Source organism: Martes martes (genome assembly GCF_963455335.1).
Source record: "Martes martes genome assembly, chromosome: 6".
NCBI classification, from domain to species: Eukaryota; Metazoa; Chordata; class Mammalia; order Carnivora; family Mustelidae; genus Martes; species Martes martes.
Genome location: NC_137893.1, coordinates 52,733,950 through 52,757,161, shown reverse-complemented (window position 1 = coordinate 52,757,161; position 23,212 = coordinate 52,733,950). Strand labels below are relative to the sequence as shown.

The following is a 23,212-nucleotide window of genomic DNA, read 5'->3' as shown; positions in this document are numbered from 1 at the left end:
TATATAACAGGCAGGTTGAGACCAAAGCCTATTGTTAATTTCCCCCTCTATCAGCAAACTCAAAATAGCAAAGAATTTAAATTTAGGGCCCTCTATCTGCAAACATTTAAGAACATCATTTCTTTTTTCCTAATTGGAAGAAGGAAGAAAACTCTAAATCTTAATCAGCATACACACACGGGGACATTGGATTTTTTATGTATTTTTGACATTAACAGTTTAACAAAAATACTTACACTTTCCTCTATATGTTCCTCTCAAGTGTTATCTTGATATTTTCTCCTTAAGAAGCTTTGGGTAACACATTAATTATTTGGGATTATGACATTATTGTGAAATGATGTTTCACAATAATATGAATTCATTCTTTTCGTGCACCAGCTATTAGATAATGGTCCACAGAAAGGAAATTTAACATCTTATCAGTTCCTAATTATACTTGACCTCTGACCTTACTCTTCATCCTCCTTGGGTGGTAACCCAAAACTACTGGCCGGCCAGATGACTTGAGATCCAATGTTGTATATGCAAGCTGGGATTTGGGGAGAAATTTGGGGGAGACTCTCAAGTGCTAGAGTGTGGCAACATGGCAACAAATTGCAAGTCTGATTCCTCTCAGGAGGGCTCCTTGGCTGTGGAGTAGGAAAGATGTACTCCCTGGAAAGTCAGTGCCTTCCTCCCAAGCAATACATATGTTTATACTCTGCCAAACTCTCTGCAAGGGGACACTTGAGCTCTGAATTGTAAAAATCTATTCTAGTAAATGAGACATGATCGCTTTGATAGCCTTTAGGTTCACACACCAGAGACTAAGAGTAGAAGATCAATTTATAGTAGGATTTTGCCTCTGCAAAGGAGGGCTGCTTCATCCACAGGAAACTGCATGCCAAATTACCACAGAAAACATTTCCTCTTGGATTTTACATCAGTTTGGCTGGCTTATGACCTGCTTCCCGTGGTCCGTGGCTCCCTACTCCCCATGGGCTCTGCTTGAGAGGCAGTGAACAGGCTTAGGGCTGTGCTGTTTTTCCTCTCCACTAGCTAGTAAACCCCTGCTTTACTCTATCATTCACAGAGTGATTTATTCACCTGTAAAAATGTCCTAGACCTTTTAGAAAGAAGTGTAGGAATGCCTAAGTATTGTGTACTTTTAAGGTTCTCATTTGAATAAACTGCTTCGGTATTCAGTCCTGTTATTATCACATTCAGAAATTAATCAGAGTCCTGATAAAACATCTGTTTTAAATAGGAAGTCCAATAAACTTCCTCTGTTGACTTGGACTTGTATTCCCTCTTTTGGATTCAGCTCAGCTAATTAAAAATACTTCCGCTAATCATTTCTGTCATTTGCTTCAGGAAACTTTTGAACCAGATGATATACACTCTCTTGGGGTTTCTCAGCCTTCTAATAGTTTATTTGCTTCCTTCCAAAACATTTCCCACTCCATCATCTGCCCAGATCATCCCCTTACCTCTCCACGTTGCAGGAATTGCCAATAATCAGTTCTGACTGGGAACTACTTTTTTAGGCAAGCTAATCCTTATCTCTCAACTGTTTCCAGATACAATCAAATTGGAACTAATTATCCCACATATGACATTAACTATAAATAGGAATTCAACAGTGCAAAAATAGTTAAGTATTTGAGTCAAGAATGCTTGGGATCTACTCTGGACACAGATGCTAAATGCCTAGGGTTGATCTAGGTCTATGGCTGGCCACAGAATCACATGGAAAGTAACATTATATGTGAAAGTTGGGAAGGGCCTGATGCTTTTTAGATAAGGACCACAATATTCATCAAAGTGCTGTCATGAAAACTTTGACACATATAGTTTTTATGTAGATATCTTAATATCTCAAAATCCTTTGGCAGCATTATTTTGGCCCAGTACGTGTGGGTATTTTCATTTATATATGAATACGTACTTCGCTCACCTGAGGTTGTTTCATCATATGAAATAATGAATCATATACAGAAAACCTGGCATCATCATTAGTAAGATGGTTAGACATCTCTAAGCCTTGGGGTTCTTTTGTTTTGTTCTTGGTCTTTTGTTTTCATCTTTAATAGTAGAGATAATTATCTTCTTGACCTCTAAAGTCTGGTTCAGCTGGTACCAGCCCTTGATTTTGTAATTCTGACCATCATGCATGCATAACATTAGCACATGTAGAGAGGACAAAATTCCATTTACCAGATAAGCTATTATTTACTAGTCTTAGGGAAATAGCTTACCAGATAAGCTATTATTTACTAGTCTTAGGGAACGTGTTACGGTAGAATGTTTTAAGTTGCTTGCTTAATAGTGAAGCCTATCATCTGACTATAAGGAGGAATGCCAGAATCATAAAAGGTTATAACTAAACGCTACACCGTAAGCCAAAGTAAGGTGATTTGCCAAAGGTCACACCCCTTACTCTGGTCTCCTGGTTTTCAGTTCCAGCTTAGGTATTTAGGCCATTGTTCAGCAATGTATTTTCTCTGGATAGTCACCCTACTATCGATCTTAAATCTGAATCCTGCTTTTTGGTGGTGTGGTTTGTTTTTGTTGTTATTTATTTATTCATTCATTCATTCATTTGTTTATTTATTTAAAGATTTTATTTATTTATTTGACAGAGAGAGAGAGAGAGATGGCAAGAGAGGGAATACAAGCAGGGGGATTGGGAGAGGGAGAAGCAGACTCTCCCCGCTGAGCAGGGAGCCCGATGAGGGGCTAGATCCAAGGACCATGTGAAGCTCTTTAAAACAAGAGCTTCTCCTGACCTATTTTTAAAAAAGACTTCATTTATTTGAGAGAGAGAGAGAGAGTGTGTGTGTGTGTGAGTGCGGGTTGGGGGGGGGCGTGCAGAGACAAAGAATCTCAAGCAAACTCTGCACTGAGCATGGAGTTCGATGTAGGGCTCAATCCCTGAGATCCTTGAAATGACAACTTGAGCCAAAACCAAGAGATGGACATTTAGCTGACTGAGCCACCCAGGGGCCCCCTGACCTATTTTAGAAGTTCCTTCAAGAATTTGAAGAGCCTGACCAATCACTTGAAATTTTCTCTCTCCAGAAGTGTCTTTCATGTTCCTCTGGGGAAGTTAGAGAGGTTGAGGAAAGAGCTATTCAGAATTCATTCAAGTATGTTTGTATATCACGAAAGCTCTCAGTTCCCCTTAGCTTTCCACATGTGCGATGGCTTCAGAGATGACATCCCCAGTCCGGGATCCCTGGCGGTTCTGCACATATTATGGACCGATAGTACATTTGATGGGAAGGATGAAACTTAATGCTATCCAGAATGGCAACACATGAATTTCCTCTAATTTTACCATCTCTTTATTTCCATGTTCCCACACATGATTTGTGAGGACCCTCCACATCATTCTCACAGGTTTGAGTTGCAGACAAAGGAAGAGAGAAATTAGAATATTTCTTTATTCTACAGCATCGAACCATCCTTCAACTTCTGGTTTTCTTTCTCTACAGCGAGTGCCAAGTTTTTTACAGCAGCACACAAGCTTTAAACCCCAAGTTAGATTATGAAATAATGGCTTGTCTAGCAGAAGCAAGGTTTTTAAGCAAGGTTTTTAAAACCTGGTTTTTAAAAGAAATTTTGAACAGAGACAGACGCAACCACCAGAAGGAAAAGTAGGGAGAAGGGACAAAGTGAACAAGTCAAGGGAATGTGACCTGGCCTGGTATGTAAGCCATTCAGTCCACATGGGGGTCAGGAGTCCAGGCAAGGAAAAGGGAAGGGGAGAGATGCTCAAAGAGCAGGGAGGGAGAGAGCTCAGTCACAGAGAGCCTCAATGGCCATATGGAGGAGTTGGTGCTATGTTCTGTAGGTAATGAGGAAACTTTGGAAGGTATTCAGATAGAGGAGTGATACAATCAACTTGAACTTCGGAAAACAAAATGAAAAACAAATCTGCGAGTTTTGAGGCTGAGATTATGAGACCAGTCAGGGGGCATATTGAACTAATCCAGATGAGAAGTAATTAAAACCTCAACTCAGTCAGTAGCAAGGGAAATGGAGATGTGGGTTCAGCGTTAAGGGGTTAGACTATGAGACTTGCTCAATGAGTTGACTTGACAGGTGAGGGAGGAGGAGAAGCCTAAAATGACTACCAAGCTTCTTTCTTGGGTGATTGGGTGGATCAGGATACCCTTGCTGAGATACAGGGGGAAGAGGAGGGGGAGAGGAGGGTTGGAGGAAATGTTGAGAATTGGTTTTAGACAAGTTAAGTTGGAGATACACAGTACAAAGTTGGATATGCATTTGGAGATAGAAGGTTGGTAGCCATCAACATATGGGTGATAACTGAAGCCACAGGAGTGCATAAAATAACCAGAATGAGCAAGTAGTGTAGGTAAATGGTAGAGGAGAGGGAAACAGTGACCCTTAGATTTTATGCATAAAATAAGGAGTCCACAAGGGAGACCAAGGTGGAACGGTCAGAGAGGTCAAAGGGAAACCAAAAGAGATTAGATGTCATAGTCACCCTTACCAGAGACCCAAGGTTTATTATTCCAGGGGAAAAAAAACAAAGAAAAAACAAAAAACAAAAAAACAAAAAACCTGACCTAAGCAGTTCTAGACCTAAACATATGAATGGGCAGCATAGACTGAATGCAGGGGAATAAAAATGTTTGTACATTTTATCATGAAATTCTCCATCTCACTTCCTTTGATCTATTCCCAGAATACATGTAGTCCACCTCAAGAAGATTACTGAAGGATTTTTTTCTTTAGAAACTACTGGGAGATGTATAGTTGACCCTTGATCAATGTAAGTTTGAACTTATATGTGGATTGTTTTCAATAAATGTAGTATAGTACTATAAATGTATTTTATCTTCCTTGTGATTTTCTTAATATTTTCTTATCTCTAGCTTACTTTACTGTAAGAATGCAATATATAATACTTGTAACATATGAAGTATGTGTTAATTGACTATTTATGCAATTGGTAAGGCTTCCAGTCAACTGTAGGCTATTAGTAGTTAAGTTTGGGGAAGTCAAAAGTTACACTTCACTGGGGGTCAGCACCATAAACTCCCGTGTTATCCAAGGGTCAAATGTACTTCAGGAGATAGATTGATATACAGACAGACAGTCATGTAAGCAAAAGAAGTAGGAGAGGAAACCTGGGAAACAGAGGATTCAACTTAGGCAAAAGAACAATAGGACAAGAGCCTTACCTGGCCTAGAGCATTACCAGTCCAGACTAAGTAGGGAAGCAGAGGGCTAATGTAGGAAACTAAGGGACTAACCTAAGAAAGCCTCCAGGTAAAAATATGAAACTGATATATTTAAGTGTTTGGAAAAATTACTGATAAGTGTTTGGCAGATCTATTGGAGCATTTGGAAAAAAATAAAGATATATACATAGAAAACCAAGCAGATGAAAAATTAACATAATTATCCTATTGAAGGGTGAAAAATGTAAGAGGAAGGGAACACAAACATAGTATACTATTTGGCTCAGCAGGAACAATATTTTTTAAAGATTTTATTTTTAAGTAATCTCTGTGTCCTCAAACACACAACCCTAAGATTAAGAGTCATGAGCTCCAGGGCACCTGAGTGGTTCAGTGGGTTAAAGCCTCTGCCTTCGGCTCAGGTCATGATCCCAGGGTCCTGGGATCAAGCCCCGCATTGGGCTCTCTGCTCAGCAGGGAGCCTGCCTCCCCCTCTCTCTCTGCCTGCCTCTCTGCCTGCTTGTGGTCTCTGTCTGTCAAATAAATAAATAAAATCTTAAAAAAAAAAAAAAGAGTTGTGAGCTCCACCAACTGAGCCATCCAGGCACCCCAGCAGGGAACAATATTTAAATTTCTTCAGCCGTCAAGACATAATGGAAAGGGGTACCTGGGTGGCTCAGTTGGTTAAGTGTCTGCCTTTGGCTTAGGTCATAACCTTAGGGTTCTGGGATTGAGCCCCGCGGATAGAGCCCTGGGTCCGACTTCCTGCCCTGCTTCTCCCTCTCCCTCTGTCCCTCCCCTCAACTCTCACTCTCCCTCTCTCTCTGTTTCAAATAAATAAATAAAATCTTAAAAAAAAAAACCATAATGATCGACAAATAAAGATTGAAAAATAATTGAAAGATTAAAAAAAAAATTGGAAATATGTAGACAAATACCAGAAGAAAGAGTTAAGGGTTAGGAATGATTTTCTCCAGGGAGTCAGACTGAGGGAAAAGAGGGTGAGATCAGAAACAGCTGTTTTCATTTTCTTTTAGTGCTGGCTGATAGTTTAACTCCATATATGAATGACTTTAATAACAATTTTTAAAGTAAGTTTAAGAATAAATAGAAATGTGGAAGTAGAGGCAGAAAAGGTCAAGTGTTCTGTCCCTGGCTTACCCGGGTAGCACCTATTATAAAGGACTGCACAGCTGAGTGAGGAACTGTGCTCAAATGGAAGAGTCCAGAGCATATTTATATCCTGTGCGCAAGTAGCAGATAAAAGGGAGAAACTGAAACAGCCGAGGATAAGGACACAACTAATCATGAGACCCTGGAGGAGGAGGTTGGAGGGAAACACTGAACTTCATCTGGGTTGAGGAAATTTTGGGACTGTATGTTCCTGTTTGCTGGGAAGCCCCCTCTGTGCCCATCCGGTCACTTCTTCCTTTCTCTGCCCTCCAGCCTCCCACGTAAGTGCGTTCTTCTTATCTAATGTCCCTGGGGCTTTTCTGATCAGCAAAGTCTCATGCTTTCCTCAGTGTTCCAAATCTATGAGGGAATGAGAAATTAAAATCTTTGTACATCTCATATTCTTGGACGTGTTTTCACTTCCCTGAAGCTACCTACACTCTTCCCACACTACACATCAAAGCCATCCCTTCCCTTCCTTCTTGAAGACGTTCAAGTAAGACCTCTAGCAAGACCTACCCTTAATGAATACACTAACATCTCTAGAGTCTAGCAGCCACCCATTCACTTGCCCACTGAAAACGTAGTAAGAATGCCAGTAGAAATTGAAGGACTCTGTGTAAGCAAGTGACCCAGACAGGAAGGTCATTTTCAAGAAATGATAAACACCCTTAGAGTCATGTCCCACATAGGAACATTTCTTGTACCACACATGCTAAATGGCCTCCCTCACAGTGTGCTGAAGTAGTCAACCCATGAAAATTATTCTCTGGAGGAGAAGTCCAGGTCCTCCTCTGTAGCTGGGGAGATTGTGCCCTGCACATCCCCAAGGGGAGCCATTCCATTGAAATCTATGGAAATGGCACGCCCTCCCCTGTCTCAGGTGGGACCTGAGCAGCAGCTGTCCACCACAGCCTTGGTGAGCCCTTTGACTACACGACTGTGTCCCAGGACAGGGAGAAGACTCTTACCTTTTAATCTCATTCCCTCTTATAAAAGCACAGTAAGCTGCATTTTGAAAACATCCTGACAAATAGAAGCTGGAATTAGAATGCAGTTAATCTTCTACTTCCTGGGGCGCCTGGGTGGCTCAGTGAGTTAAAGCCTCTGCCTTTGGCTCAGGTCATGGTCCCAAGGTCTTGGGATCAAGCCCCACATCGGGCTCTCTGCTCCACAGGGAGCCTGCATCCCCCCCCCCGCCCCCCCGCCTCTCTGCCTACTTGTGATCTCTGTCGGATAAATAAATAACATTTAAAAAATAAAAATTAAAAAATCTTCCACTTCCTATCCCCAGTGGATTTCATTTCTAATATGTGGCTTAAAACAAAGCTATCCAATAAACGTAGAGTTGGTTCTAAAATTACAAAGAAAAACTGCCATGGCCGCTCTTTACCATTTCTGGAAAGTGACTATGTGTTGTTCTGCCAAGTTTTCTTAGCAGCTGTACTTTGTAGGTGGCTCTCTTCCAGCTTCCAGATGCATAAACATCCTGCACACGCACTGCTCAGCCCCTCAGAGCAATCTCCCTGCAGACGGTGTGGACTTCCAGGCAGAAACGACATAAGCATGGTGTGAGCAGGGAACAGCCAAAGACAGCAGCAGTGACAAGAATCATGATAAAAGGCACTGGAGAACGACAGGTGGAGTCAGAAGGAAGACAGAGGCTCGTTCTTTTTGACACTGTTTGTTCACATACAGTGAGTTACATCCCAGCAACACTAAATACTCTCAATGCCAAGGAAGCATGTGAAAAACAGGGAATGTCCTTGTTTTTCCAAGGGATGGATGTGTATTTTACAAAATGGGAAAATTTCCTTTAAAAAAGAGACAAGTCAGTATTGGAAATGGAAAGATCTCTTGTTTAAACTTGTTCAAAATCACATTTTATAAAATCTTTTTTTTCCCAGTCTCTCTCCTTCTACCTTGAAATCCAATTATTATAGCACGTCTCCTAGGGTTATTCAGCATCTCTTAATACATATGCTGAGAACTGATGAGCTGTAGGCAATAAAGACCTGATGGAAAAGAATATGAATTCTGCGAGGCATCCACCACCACCATATACAACGGAAGTCGAAGTTCTACAAGAGATAGGAAATCCGGTATGGAAACAACTCAGGGAAAATCCTCTTTATCACGAAGCTTGATGATTTGATGATAAAAAGCTAAATCATACATCTTTGAAAAAAAAACCAACAAGTATCTTTCCCCAAATATCAAGGGCAGGGCCTATCCAAATAATCTCAGAACCCTCAAAATTCAGAAGTGGAAAAATAACAACCTGCAACTTTGTAGTTATTGAATTTTTATAAAGTTTACTCAATTGGCTTAAAATTTTTGACAAGGGCGCTGCCTACTTGAGACCTCAGATGCTAAGTTGAGGTTATTAACCTTGAGCTCATTTGCGGTTATTTGACCAGGAAGCACAATGTCTACTTTAATAACATGGTTAATCTCACAAAGACACCTGGCATTTTGCATTCACAGTTTCATGCTTATTAAAACATGCTTGATTTTAATGAAAATGATACAAATATAAGTAAAATGGACAGGAATAATAATTCAATTCACTACACCATACCATACCACACCACACCACAGCACACCACACACACACACACACACACACACACACACTCATGAACTCATTCTATATTTGCAAGTAAAGTCCACACTCAACTGAGGAAAATATTTGAATTCAATTAAGTTATGAATGTTGTCATTTTTTTTTCTTGGCTTTAATGTATCACAATTACTTTCTTCTATTTTCTATCCATTACAACCCAACCTCTATTGAGGCTGTAATGGATAGAAGGGTCATTTGGCAGCTTTATTCAAACAGCTCCACAATTTAAATCAATTGCACACTTGAATACAGCATGAGTTTGACATTAATGGTTCTAAAATTATTGTCTATAAAATTCTGGGAGTGTTTTGGAGATGACCAAAACCTCTATAATACACACAGACACACACAAATAAGTAAAACTCTGTTTTTAGGATTCCATATTTCATTTCCATTTTATTTCACATTCAAATTATTTCCTGAAATCATCCCAGAGGCTTTTGTTTTTGCTAACTGTAAAGGTCCAGGCCCTGTGATAGCTAGGATATGTTTTTTCCAGCACATGAAGCAAATTCAGGTTTTAATAGAGGCAAATGACAACTGTTAAACTATTTCCTATTTCATAATAGAATTTCTGAAAAATCAATTATTGTGGAACAAGGCCTATTAAATTTGATTTACAATTAGGAAATATGGGATCCGGCTTTGGAGAGGATGAGATCCAGCCCCCATATCTTACTGACATAAAGAGACCGAGGCTCAGGAAGGTTAACTGATGGGTCCACTTTCTAGAAGCAAAAATGGGACTAGAAGTCAGCCCCGCCTTGGGCCCAGCATCCTCAACGAAGCAGTAGTTCTGCTAGTTAGTTCTGTTCTCTAGCATCAGAACACATGTACAAAATAGGAAAGACACATGGCTATTAGTGGATTATTTTATAAACAAGATATTTAAAACTGCAGTTAGTACACGTAAAGAGTTGGCACAAGCAGACGAAGGTCCGCGTTCATGGCAGCGGTAGCGTCTGCACAACATACCCCCTCAGCCACTGCCCTCAGCCCTTCCCCCCTCCAAGAGAGGTAGTGCTGCCGGCTGCAGATTTCTTCAGCTCTATTTTCATAGACTGAGTCTCAGCTCGAGGCTCGAATTTGGTCAGATTTCCTGCTCCTGGAGCTGCCACTACTGGCTTTCCTGCTTTCATACCTTTTGACATAGGAATGCGGGTGGGTGTAGGTCGCTGGGATGACCCGTCTTGTCCTGACTGTAAGAGAGAAAATAGAGAGACACAAGGGAGATGTCGGTGAGTTTCTGCCTGGATTTGCCATTAGTCTGAACATCATCAGTGGACAGAAAGCCCACGGAGGACACCTCTCTAGATAACATTGTTAAAACTTGGGAGTCAGGATCTCATCCACCCTGATTGCCTCCTCTTACCTGTCCTGAAACATCTGAGCCAGATCCCCTTCTCTTCTCCAGCCCCTGACCTACTTCCTCTACCCTTCCGGAAGTGACCTTAACTCCTATTTCACAGAGAAAACACAACCGCCTGGCATCAACTCAGGCAACTTTACTCCCACTGTTCTGTAGATTATCTCTACTTTCTTCAGAGGAAGCAGCTCTCCTTTCGCCTCTTAATGATGCCAGACTCTTCTCATTTCTCCTGTCACTGCTGGCCATACCCTTCTTCTTGAAGTTCTCCTAAAACTCTCTGGCTGCAACACATTCTTACTGGAGTCTCACCATTCGCCTCCTGTCTCTGATGACTCCTATTCAATCTCTTGTTGGCTCCTTGTTCTAGATTGCCTTTCCTCTAAAAGTGGGCGTCACCATGCTCCCTTCTCAGCTCTCTTTTCGTTTTCCACATTCACCTCACTGAGAATGGCCTCAGTTGTCACCCCATGTGTTGCTGAGTCCCAGGACCTCAAGCCTTCAATGATCTTCTGGAAGACACATGTGTATTTCCAGCTACTTGCCAGACATCTCCACTGTCTCTCAGGCATCTCAAATATAGATGCCCCCAACATGACTTATCCTCTCCCCAAACAGTAGTCCCTCTATGTTTCTCATCCTATCTACCCATACAGCCATGCCAGAAACCCCAGAGCCACTCTCTAGATGCAGGTTGTCATGAAATCTTTGATCCTATCTTCAAAACATCTCTGTCCTCATTTTCACTACCACAGTTCACTGTTCACTGTTCACAGTTCACAGTTCACTACCCCATCTCTAACCTAAAAAATTGCAACAGTGTCCCCACCCTCAGCCTCTGGGCCCTCCAATTTATGCTTTAAACTCTTTCATAGACATATGTTTCTAACACATAAATCATGTCATAAATCTTCTTTCATCAATGCCCTTTCAATCGTGCCCTTTGTCCATCCTTTGAGATTAAAGGTCAATCTCATAATAAGCCATGCACCTCTCTTCAATATCTGACCCCAGTTTGCCTCTATATTTTCTGCTCTTGCATTTTGTCTCTGCACCCAACAGCTGCAGCACCGTGGGAATGTTCATCATTCCCCAAATATGGCAGGCTCCTTCACATTGCATACCTTTGCAAAGACTGTTCTCTCTACATACTCCTTCTGCTTTCTTTCTCAAAACAACAACAAAAACAACAAAAAAACCCTCTCCTTATTTATGAAAACTTCCTCCTCTGGGAAGCCTTCTCTGGGGGGTTCCTTTGTACACACCTCTATGATAGGACCACTGGAGGGTAGGTTCCAACTGGGTAGGTTCCAATCCTGCCTCTCCTGCTAAGGTGGGAAATTCTACAGGTCCTTTTTGCAGTCAGCACCAAACCCGGTGCCCAGAGTGTAGCTAAACAATAAATGTTGAAGGAATAAATGCACAAATGAATTAGCCTCACTATTCAATTTCTAAGAAACATGTCCTAAACTTTTTGTCATCCTTGACTTTATGGAATCTGATATATCTGAAGTAAGTGGCCATCCTTTAGACCTTATAAATCTTATTTGAAGTCTTGTTTGCATATGGGGTTTAATCAGTAGTGAAAAATGTTACTAAAGTAAGGAAAGCTATTTTGATCTGACCTTTAAATGGGAATGAGATGTTTCAGCAGAAAATCTGCTCTAAGTTACAACTTAGACCTCCACCATCTTTTTATAAAAATCATTAGAAGTTACCACGCATACCAGTTTATGCTTTATGTTGCTTAAAAAGCAATATTATATTGAACCATTTGAGAAGTGTGAGCAATTCTGAATGCTATTCAGCACCTTTAGGCCAATAATGAAAAGCTTTCTAGCAAAGCAATTAGTAACTCACACTTTGAAGTCTGTCTTAAATCTATGTTGGTACACAGAAAATTTAAGTAAATTATACTGTGGGTAAGAGAAAATAAACCACAGTTTCTATACTTAAATAAGAAGCTTCCTGTCCTTAAGAGGATCTAATACATGCTATAGAATTTGTTCAGAGTCTAAGAATCATAATTTCTAGTCTACTGGTTTCAATTAAAATCTAAATAGTATACATTCTTTTATAATTTAATTTACCAATTTGTCCCAAGTAAATGAAGACAATCACTGGAGGTATTTTTAAAACTAGAATTTATTTTAAAGCTCTGGTTTTTATACTTTGGGCACACTTTGTAATCATTCACTTAGGCTTCCAGTTGGTTATTAAATAAATATTTATCCAGCACTTGCTTTCTGCAAGATGCTATTAATAAAATGTAGCACTTAGACATATAAGCTCACTTATTTTATACTATTAAAATAGGTTTTAATATTAAAATACTTTAATGTTATTTTTGGAATAAAATATGACTATGGCCATTCACAGCCACATATTGAATATTTTAGGGTATAGAAATGTAAGCCAAGAGGCAGCTTTCATTCTTCCTGCATATTGACCATCTCTCTCAGTTTTCATTTTTTTTTTAAAGATTTTATTTATTTATTTGACAGACAGAGATCACAGGTAGGCAGAGAGGCAAGCAGAGAGAGAGGAGGAAGCAGGCTCCCTGCTGAGCGGAGAGCCCGATGTGGGGCTCGATCCCAGAACCCTGGGATCATGACCTGAGCCGAAGGCAGAGGCTTTAACCCACTGAGCCACTCAGGCGCCCCTCAGTTTTCATTTTTAAAATTATTTTAAATATAAAAATTAAACTTTAAACCTGATTATTACCATATGCTGACATTATGAAGAGGCCATCTTTGCAAGAATTTGGGGGGCCTCCATAATTTACATGAAAAAAGAAAATTTCACCCCACATTAGTTCAATTTATTAAAATATTAGACCACTTTTTATTTTCATTTCTTTGGTGTAGCTTGTCCTCTAGGAAATATCTGCTAGTGGACTCAGAGCTAGAGGCATGTGCTTTTGTTTCATTTCGGGCCCTGGGTGATTCCCACGACTCACTTTGCCCTCCCTGGGCCTACAATTTAGAGCGTCTTCTACTCACCACTGACTGGGTTCCTCGAGTAGATGAAGTTGTGACCGGTGTTATGGTGATAGTGCTCGTCACCTTGCTCGCGCCAGGTCTTGATGAGAGATGGTTCCTAGGAGAGCGAAGGACAGTGCCAGTGGAAACCTCCTTTTCAGCTGTCACATTAACAGGTCGGACAGTAATAACTGGACTTGCTCCTTCAGCCGAAGTCCCAGGGGATCGTTTAAACTGAGAACCTAAATGAATGTGAATTTTATTGTCTTCCGTGGTTATGATATTGGCATTGGAGTTATATTTCCTTAGTGGAGTTGGAGCAGTCTGTTTTTCTGGGGTGACTTTGAGGACAGTCCTTCCCATGGGCATTTCCTGGGATTCTGGAGAGACTCCCATCTCAGCTGGTGCTGCCGATGTAGATACCGTCATTATCTGAATGGGGGATGTGGGCCTGTCTGCAAACATACCTCTTCCGCCTTCTGGGGTCTTCTCTCTAGAAAACGTAGTAATCGTGACTGGGGACATGGCTCGTTCTGTGCCAAGAGTAGCATCTCCACTTTTTGGTTTTTGAGACATAACATTTGGTGACGGAATAATGGTTATCCGTGGTTTCTGATTCCCTAAGGTAGGAATGACCGTGGTACTAGAAAAAAATTCTTCAGATGTCGGGCTGGTTATTTCCAAAGTTGCTGTACTATTCTCATGGTCTGGTGTCACTCGAATATGCAGAGGCTGGCCTTGCTTTGGCGAAAGGACCAGCTCTCCTGGGTGCCCTGGACTGGCATTTGTTCGAGGCCCTTTCTCATGAGTGATTGGGGGCCCATTTTCCCTTTTTCTCATCCATGGAATCCAAGACTTTCTCATAGTGAGCTCATTTGCTGCTGGAGGGTACCTGTCTAGAACAGAGGATCGTTCCATAGGTTTCTTCAGTCCCACCTGTCGAAGGTTACTCATGATATGATTTTCTTCTTGGAAGGATTTCCGTATAAATACTGCTGGTGTCTCTTCCTCAGCTGCCTCACTGCTGACGGCATCCGTCTGCACTCCAGTCGACGTCACTGGAATATCCACCATTCTTCTTCCATTCATACTGGGTCTAAGAGCTCGGCTATACCGTTTAGAAAGCTCCAACTCTTTGGTCAGATTGAGGACCTCCTGCCCCATGTTTTTGTTCTTATTTTCTTCTTCCATAAACCTTTGTTGAAGGACAGAATAATCCACTTGCAATTGAGAAAGCTGATCTTCTTTGTTCATTAATTCATGGATCTTCTCTTTAAGAGCTTGGACTTCGGCTTTTAGGTCTCGACTTTTAGCTTCTTCTAACCGAAACCTGTGTCTCAGCTCTGCTTCCTGACTCACCACCTCACCCTTCTCGATTGCCTTATTCTTGGCAATCTGGTGCTTTATCTCCTCCAGTTGTTGAGAGAGGAAATTGGCCTTGTCCTGCTCAGTTCTAAATTTCTGCTCCAGCTGATCGTACTCATCCTCTGTCTTCATCAAATCCCCCTCAACCACCTCCAGCTGTTGGAGGCGTTTCTTCAGTCTCTCAATTTCCAGTGTCAGTTCCTTTATCTTGTTATCTTCTGGGCAGGTGAGCTCAGACCCTTTCCAAGACCTTCCTCTTGTTATTTCTCTTTCCACTTCCTCTATCCCATCAAGTCTCTTCTTTAATAAGTCAACACTGCAGCTTAATTCAGAGGATTTTTCTTCTTCACTCTTCAATTTACCTATTAACTCATCTCTTTCTTTTGTCAAATTGTATACCTTTTCCTCCATTTCAGATTTCAGTTTCAAAAGCTTCTTGCTTTCTTCAATTAGTTTTTCAGTTACATCCATAACCTTTCCTTGTTCCACCTTAAAATTTTTATTGAGTCCATCTACTTTTCTCTCCTCTTGCTTTATTTTTTCCATCATATTTTTCCTTTCATCAACCAGCATCACAGTGAATGACTTCAACTTTGTAAGATCATCTTTTAGACTCAATTCAGCCTTTTCCAATCGACTTTCAGAATATTCCAGTTCTTTAACTCGACTCTTGACCACCTCCAGTTCATTCAACAGGTCTTTGGTTAAGTTCTTCTCTTTCTCCAGATTTACATGCAGCTGGCTGCACTCAGATTTACTCTTGCTAAATGCTTCCTCCAGCTTCTCCAGTTCAGACATTCTCTTCTGTAACTTCTCCACTTCCAGTTTGAGCTCCCGGCTATGGTGTTCCTCCTCCTGCAGCTTCTTCCGCAGTTCCCGGCACTGGGTTTCCGTTTTAGTGATCTCCTCGTCTTTACCCTCCATTTCGAGCACACGTTTCCGGAGATTTTCCACTTCCGCCATCAGGCTGGAGTTGCCACATTCCCCTTTGGCAATTTTATCTCTTAATTCCTGAAGTTCTTCCTCTGCCTTTTGGAGGTTTTTGTTGGTCTCTTCCAACTCCTCGATTCTCTGAGTTAAGCCGACCAGCTTGAGCCTAAGTTGCCTGTTGTGAGACTCTTGATTAGCCAACTTCGCATTCATCTCTTCATGCTCTTGGGAAAACCTCGAAGACTTGTGTTCAAAATCCACTTCTAACTTGAGCAGTTTCTGCCTGTCTTCTTTGGATTTGGAGGTGACGGCTTTGAGCTTTTCTTCTTCTTCCCTCAGTTTCTGAGTAAGATCCTGTACTTTCTGGCTCTGGAGGCCAAGTTGCTCGATATGCATTTGCCTTTCATCCACCAGCATGAGTGCAAAGGACTTGAGTTTCACAAGCTCATCTCTCAGTTTATTGAGCCGCTTAGCATTTTCCTTTTCTTTTCGGGCTTGGTAAGCCTTTTCTTGTTCAAGGAGCTTTTTCAATCTAGGAAACAAAATATATTAAAATATTATATGTTATTATTATGTTATATATGTCATATATTACATTTGTGTATATTTATTGTTATACATATTAAAAGGTTCATCAGCAAGTAGGTTTGTCTTGGATATTAAATAAAAAATGAAATGCCAGGGGCACCTGGGTGGCTCAGTTGTTGAGCGTCTGTCTTTGGTTCAGGTCATGATCCCCGGGTCCTGGGATCAAGCCCCACATCAGGCTCCCTGCTCAGCGGGGAGTCTGCTTCTCTCTCTCCCACTCCCCCTACTTGTGTTCCCTCTTTCACTATCTCTCTCTGTCAAATAAATAAATAAAATATTTTTTAAAAAAATGAAATGTTATTACAGTAAATACCTATTAACTGCTGCAATATCGAGGCTTAACAGGTAGTATTAATGAAATTAATCAGAAATCAGGATACTGATTACCCTTAGGGAGGGGTAGTGACCAGAAGTGGGTATGAAGAGGACTAGTTTCTGTACTTTTCAGGTACTAGTTTCTGTTTCATGATTTATGTGCTGTTTATACAGGCTTGGTCAGCCCATTACATTTCAGTAAGTTGAACTCTTATGAGTGTCTTTCTGCAGATATATTATACTTCAATAACAACCATTGGGTAACACTTAGGTTGTGCAATAACAAAAGACTATTTAAATAGTGTTTTCTGTATTCCAGGCACTATGTGTGTAATGCGTTTATTTTTTCTTCATAGCAATCCTGTGAGACACGTACTGCTACTGCCATCCTGATAAGGAACGTGAGAGACGGTACTTGCATGGGGCCCACCGTCAGGAAGTGGCAGTGTTGGCATTCAAACTCAGGCAGTAGGGCTCTGGGATCCTTGCTTCTCACCTCTGCATCTTATGACTTCAGAGGATCATTTTATTTTAAATGAAAGGGCAGGTGCAGAAAAAAAAGAACTTGGAGGGGCGCCTGGGTGGCTCGGTGGGTTAAAGCCTGTCTTAGGCTCAGGTCATCATCCCAGGGTCCTGGGATCCAACCCTGCATCAGGCTTTCTGCTCAGCAGGGAGCCTGGTTCCTCCTCTTTCTCTGCCTGCCTCTCTGCCTACTCTCTCTCTGTCAAATAAATAAAATCTTAAAAAAAAAAAAGAACTTGGGAATTTTAAAATTTTGTAGGGAATTATCACCTAGGGACAAAGCAAGACAAGCTTTCTGATAGAAAGCTGACCTGCATAAACTAACTTCAGCTAATGAAGAACCAACACAGAATTTAAAATAAATGAAGAAAAAAGAAATGTAAAAAAATTTTTTTAAATTAAAATTTAAGTTTATTTTAAATGACTTTTTTATTTTTTAAAGATTTTATTTATTTATTTGACACACACACACACACACACACACACACACACACACAGAGGTACTGCACAACTAGGGGGAGCAGCAGAGGGAGAGGGAGAAGCTGGCTCTTCACTGAGCAGGGAACCCGATGAGGGGCTCAATCCCAGGACACTGGAATCATGACCTGAGCTGAAAGCAGACTCTTAACCAACTGAGCCACCCAGATGCCCCTAAATGATTTTGTAAATAAGAGAACTAGGTAGGGAAGAAATCTGAGTTATTATTAATGCAAAAATATGGCCACCAGAGGAATTATTATGTTTCACATGTATGAAATACATTTTCTCTATGGCGTTTATGTATAGCATTAAAAAGTACAAATATAAAGACTCTAGAATAACTATTCATCATCTTTATGTTGGTCAGTTACCTTGCACCAATTTCTTTCATTGAAGTAGAGTCAACACACAAAGTTACATTAATTTTAGGAGTACAACATAGTGATTCAACAACTCTGAATATTGTGTTGTGCTCACCACAAGTGTAGCTACCAATCTGCCACCATCCAACACTACTACAACATCATTGACTCTATTCCCTATGCTGTGCCTTTTATGCCCGTGACTTACTCATTCCCTAACCAGAAGCCTGTATCTCCCATTCCCCTTCATAGCTTGCACCAATTTCTCATAGTTTTTTTCAGTTACCTGTAAAAACAGAGTTGAAATAATCATATTCACTTTCTGTAGTCTAAGAATGAATTTTAATATCAATATGTTTATCAGAGAAGCAAGTTATAAACAATACATATTTAAGTATGCTTCATTCTTTCAATATATTTTGTCTTATCTACCTTAGTTATTCTGAATGATTTATTTTGTATTTATGACTATATTAGCTGTTGGCCAAGTAAATAGAAGCTAATAGTCTCACATTGCATTGTGCAAGAAATGACGACAAACATCGAAGCTATTTGTGGTGTTAGAGAATTATTATAAAAATGTTCTAGTGATGCCATTTTTCTAGTGATGCCATAATTTCCAAAATCCATTATGACTTTATTCCTCCAGTAAATGATAAAGATTGTTTTCAAATCCTACAGATTCACAAGAGCAATGTTATAATCGTTTCATTAAGTGTGGTTCTCATGTGTGGAAAAGGGCTTTTTCTTGATCATCTTTTCTTTTTACTTAAGTCAAAACAACTAAAATAATGTCATAGAACTACAGAGTAGAAGAGACTTTAGGGGATATTTTCAAATTCCTTAACCTTAACTAGACTATCTGAGATGAATTCATTGAAAACATCAGTGCTTTCAACTCCAGGCTTAAAATGTTAAAATTTCTTTTTTTTTTTTTTAAGATTTTATTTACTTGACAGAAACACAGTGAGAGAGAGAACACCAGCAAGGGGAGTGGGAGAGGGAGAAGCAGACACCCTCCTGAGCAGGGAGCCCTATGAGGGCCTAGATCCCAGGACCCGGGATCATGACCTGAGCCAAAGGCAGATGCTTAACAACTGAGCCACCCAGAGGTCCCAAAATGTTAAAATTTCTAAAGCAATTTCTTTAAATACCTTATGCCTCCATGCTATTACAGACAGTGGGCTGGAGTGCCTAAAACATGGGCTTTGGGGTCAGACATAGCTGTACCTGAATTCTGCCTCTCATTTTCCAACTGTAACCTCTGGCCAATTCCCAGAACTCTCTGACCCTCAGTTTTTTTTACTTATAAAGAGAAGGATATTAACACCTACCTCACAGGATTGTTCTCAAATTCGAAATAGTAGAAGTAAAGTGACTGACGTATAGACTCAATACGTGGATGTCAAAAACACAAAAATAAATGTAAGAACTAGAGAGTAGACATCTGAAAAGTCTGTCCAGTGCTTTTTGTGTTGAATCTGTAAATATTTTCATGTCTGTAACTTGTCTTTGGTAGTAAAACCTGAGGTACTAATGTTTCAACCAGAGAAAAATCGAAGGCTTTCTCATGAGTAGAAAATCCTGTGACCAGGGCAGAAATTTGGCTTCCAAGAAACTACATTTCTCAGGTCCTCCTAGCTGTGATTATCCCCCCCTCCTTTCCTTTGTCCCTTAAGCTCCCTCCTTCCCCCTTCTATCACTTAAATTGTTCCCATCTCCTAGTTAAAGTGGATCCAACAGCAATACACAGTCCATTCTCAGCATTCTCTTAAAATTCAGTTACAGCATTGGTTTAGCTGAAGATTAGATGGAGAAACAAGGTAAAATTGTGTGACTCAGGACAGCCTGCCGAGAGCCTTCTGAGCAAGAAGACTTGCACTTAAAATACCTATAGGGAAGACATTGGCGATGGGAAGGTTGGGATGAATTGTGAGGATTTTGCCAAAGGCAACTGGCATGGGCTTTGTGACTGTTCACTTGCTAGGAAAAAGGGAGAGAGAAATAGAAAAAAAAATTACTTTGAAGCTTTCGGTCTGCATAATTACAGATAATAACTTTAATAGGAATAGGAAAAACTGATGAGAAAGAGTCATGGTAGAAAATTGAGGTAACTGACAGCAAGATAGTCAAGTTAAAAAGTACCTGGCCAGGGGTGCCTGGGTGGCTTAGTGGGTTAAAGCCTCTGCCTTCGGCTCAGGTCATGATCCCAGGGTCCTGGGATCGAGCCCCACATCCGGCTCTCTGCTCTGTGGAGAGCCTGCTTCTTCCTCTCTCTCTGCCTGCCTCTCTGCCTACTTGTGATCTCTGTCAAATAAATAAAATCTTAAAAAAAAAGTGTCTGGCTATATTTAATAATACTGTATTGTACACTTAAAAATTTGTTAAGAGGGTAGATCTCATGTTAAGTGTTCTTTCCATAATGAGATAATTTTTAAGTATACCAAACGTTGGAAATGAAGTACTTTTGATGTAAATGCTATAAATTTTATAGCTCTTTTATATCTTAAGGCCATCCCTAATGATCCCCACTGTCATTTACTTCCATCTAAGCCCTGAGCGTCTTTTGCTGATAATTCTGCAAGTTTCCTAATGGGTTTCCTCACAAACCCTGTCACCTTTGAGCTGTGTGATCTTGGATGAATTACATAATATGAGATATCGCTATATCTCACTTTCCTCACTTTTAAATTGGGCATCAAAAAAGTACCTAATTGATAGGGTTTGGGTGAGATGCATATTCCTTAATATATGGAAAGCACTTACAACAGTGCCTGGCCCATACTGAGCGTAGTTTCAGCTATTTTAAAGTTATAATTATTATTATTACTTACTCTTACCCAAATTCGAATATAATCATAGGTTGTACTGGAATCCTGGCTCTCCATGCCTTCTTGTTGCTCTAAGAATAGAGGTGGAAATTCCTTAACATGGCCTAGCGTGATTGGATTCCTGAGCACCTTGGCAGGTTCAACTGAAGTCAGTCTTACCTCTCTGATCTAAGCTGCTAACATTCCTTAAATATGCTGTGCCTTCTCCCTGGTATGTCCTACCTGCTCTTCCTTTCACTCTGGCACACACACCTGAATATATCTGGCTGATTTTATCCTTCAAGTTTTAATTAAATGTTACTTCCTCCAGAAGCCATCCTGACCAACCTGATTCAGTTAGATCTGCTCATAGACTCCCATAATATCCTGAAGACTTCCTTTATAAGACTAATCAACTTACACATTTTTAAAAATATTTTATTTGTAAGTAATCTCTACACCTACCATGGGACTCAAACTCACAACCCCGAGATCAAGAGTCACATGCTCTTCCCACTGAGCCAGTCAGGTGCCCCTCAACTTACAATTTTGTGATGCCTGACGACCTTCGTTAACACAAGTTGCATGAGGATACGTGCCATGTTTGTCTTATTTGCCCCATAGCACAATGCCTGACACATAGGAAGTGCTCGAAATACAGTGACTGAATGGATAAATGAAAGAAAGAACAAATAAATAATCTTGAGCTAGAGATAGAGCTCCAGTCATCTTACACAGAGATGTGTGAACTCACGATGCTGGGTATAAATTTTTGTTGAATGGATATTGCAGTTGTTACAAGGTCAGTAATTTTGTTACTAGGGGTCATTAGACAATAAGGGGCTCTGGTCCAGTAAGCAGTGGCCTCTCTTGAAGACCGTGGTCTTTCCAGTCAGCAGTCTCCTAGAGAAGAGGTGTATCTCCTAAGTGGAAACCAAAACAGAGATGGAGCCTTCTCTATGTGGACCGGGAAGGTCTCCCTTATAATACGTCTATCTTTCATACTGGATGATAACCAACCTGTAGATATCCTTTGAAGTGCCTCCGGGAAAATTGGAACCCTAAATAGTATTTTGTAGACCACGCTAAAGTAAACTTTTTTGTGTTTCTCTCATAGGTTTTAGCGTCCTTTTGTTTTGTTTTGTTTGCTTGTTTTAGTTTTTATTTATTTATTTATTTATTTAACATATAATGTATTATTTGCCCCAGGGGTGCAAGTCTGTGAATCATCAGACTTACACATTTCACAGCACTCACCATAGCACATGCCCTCTCCAATGTCCATAACCCAGTCACCCCAACCCTACCCCCTCAATCCCCAGGAACCCTCAGTTTGTTTCGTGTGATTGAAAGTCTCTTACAGTTTTAGTTCTTTCTAAGAAAATATCCCAACCTTGGCTACAGAGAAACAAGAGAGGGTATTTTACCCACAGCTGGACCAGAACTCTAATTTTGGGGCAGTGTACATCTGGGATCTAGTGGGAGGAATGGTAGTAATTAAAGCAAGAGAAGTCTCAGGAAGAAAGAAAGTTACAAGAGATCCTGGGTCTATTTTGTCAACCACCCTTCCCTACACAGAAACTCTTTTTTTTTTTTTTTAAGATTTTATTTATTTATTTGACAGACAGAAATCACAAGTAGGCAGAGAGGCAGGCAGAGAGAGAGGGGGAAGCAGGCTCCCTGCAGAGCAGAGAGCCTGATGTGGGGCTCGATCCCAGGACCCTGGACCCTGGGATCATGACCGAGCTGAAGGCAGAGGCTTTAACCCACTGAGCCACCCAGGTGCCCCCCTACACAGGAACTCTTTACCTTGCTAAAGCTTGGTAATTCCTGGATTTTCATTTCAATAAGGTGTGGGTGGTGATATTGCCTTACACATGGAAATAATTTTGATCTCCATAGGAGAAACTATAGAGAGAGAGAAAAAGGAAAGGATAGAGCAAACGCTTTGGGAAATGCCCAGAAATAAGAGGTAAAAAGAATGAGGAGGAGCTAGTGAAGGCCTGGCAAGAGAGATAAGAGGAGAGAGATATACCAGGAGAGACCCATGGAATGACACTGGAGTACCAAAGGAAGGGGGCACTTGTCTCCATTTAGGTCCCTCTCTCCCTCGTCACTTTACCCTTCTATTTCAGGTGGGTTTTTTTTTTTTTTCTTCCCCTCTATCTAGAAATCCTCATTTTTACATCAAACAAGAATTCAGAAGTACTATCATGTAACTAGTCACAATACATAATGACTGTGGCATATTATGTCTCCTTTTTTCAAACAATCTCCCAATAGTTACAATTTTACTTTGTGCTTTAAACAATTAATTTGCTCTACATTACTGGACCCCGTTGCCATGTAATTATGCTATTTAAGGAGCAGAATAAGAAGGTGTGGGTGTTGTTTGTGCCAACTGGTCTTATTACCTCCTCTCTGCCCATCCTGCCATTCTTCAACCATGCTCTGATTCTAAGCAGATTAGCATAAAAAGGAAACAAACCAGAAGACCAA

General features: G+C 40.6%; 1 protein-coding gene across 1 annotated transcript in view; it reads right to left on the bottom strand.

Annotated features, from left to right (window-relative positions):
* FILIP1 (filamin A interacting protein 1) overlaps positions 1 to 23,212 on the bottom strand; it is a 184,019-nt gene that overhangs the window by 5,857 nt on the left and 154,950 nt on the right. The window contains exons 5-6 of the mRNA XM_080805302.1: positions 13,363 to 16,168; positions 10,136 to 10,193 (exon numbers count right to left, since the gene is read on the bottom strand). Of these exons, the coding sequence (XP_080661428.1) occupies positions 10,136 to 10,193; positions 13,363 to 16,168 (2,864 nt within the window). The remainder of the gene's footprint in view (positions 1 to 10,135; positions 10,194 to 13,362; positions 16,169 to 23,212) is intronic.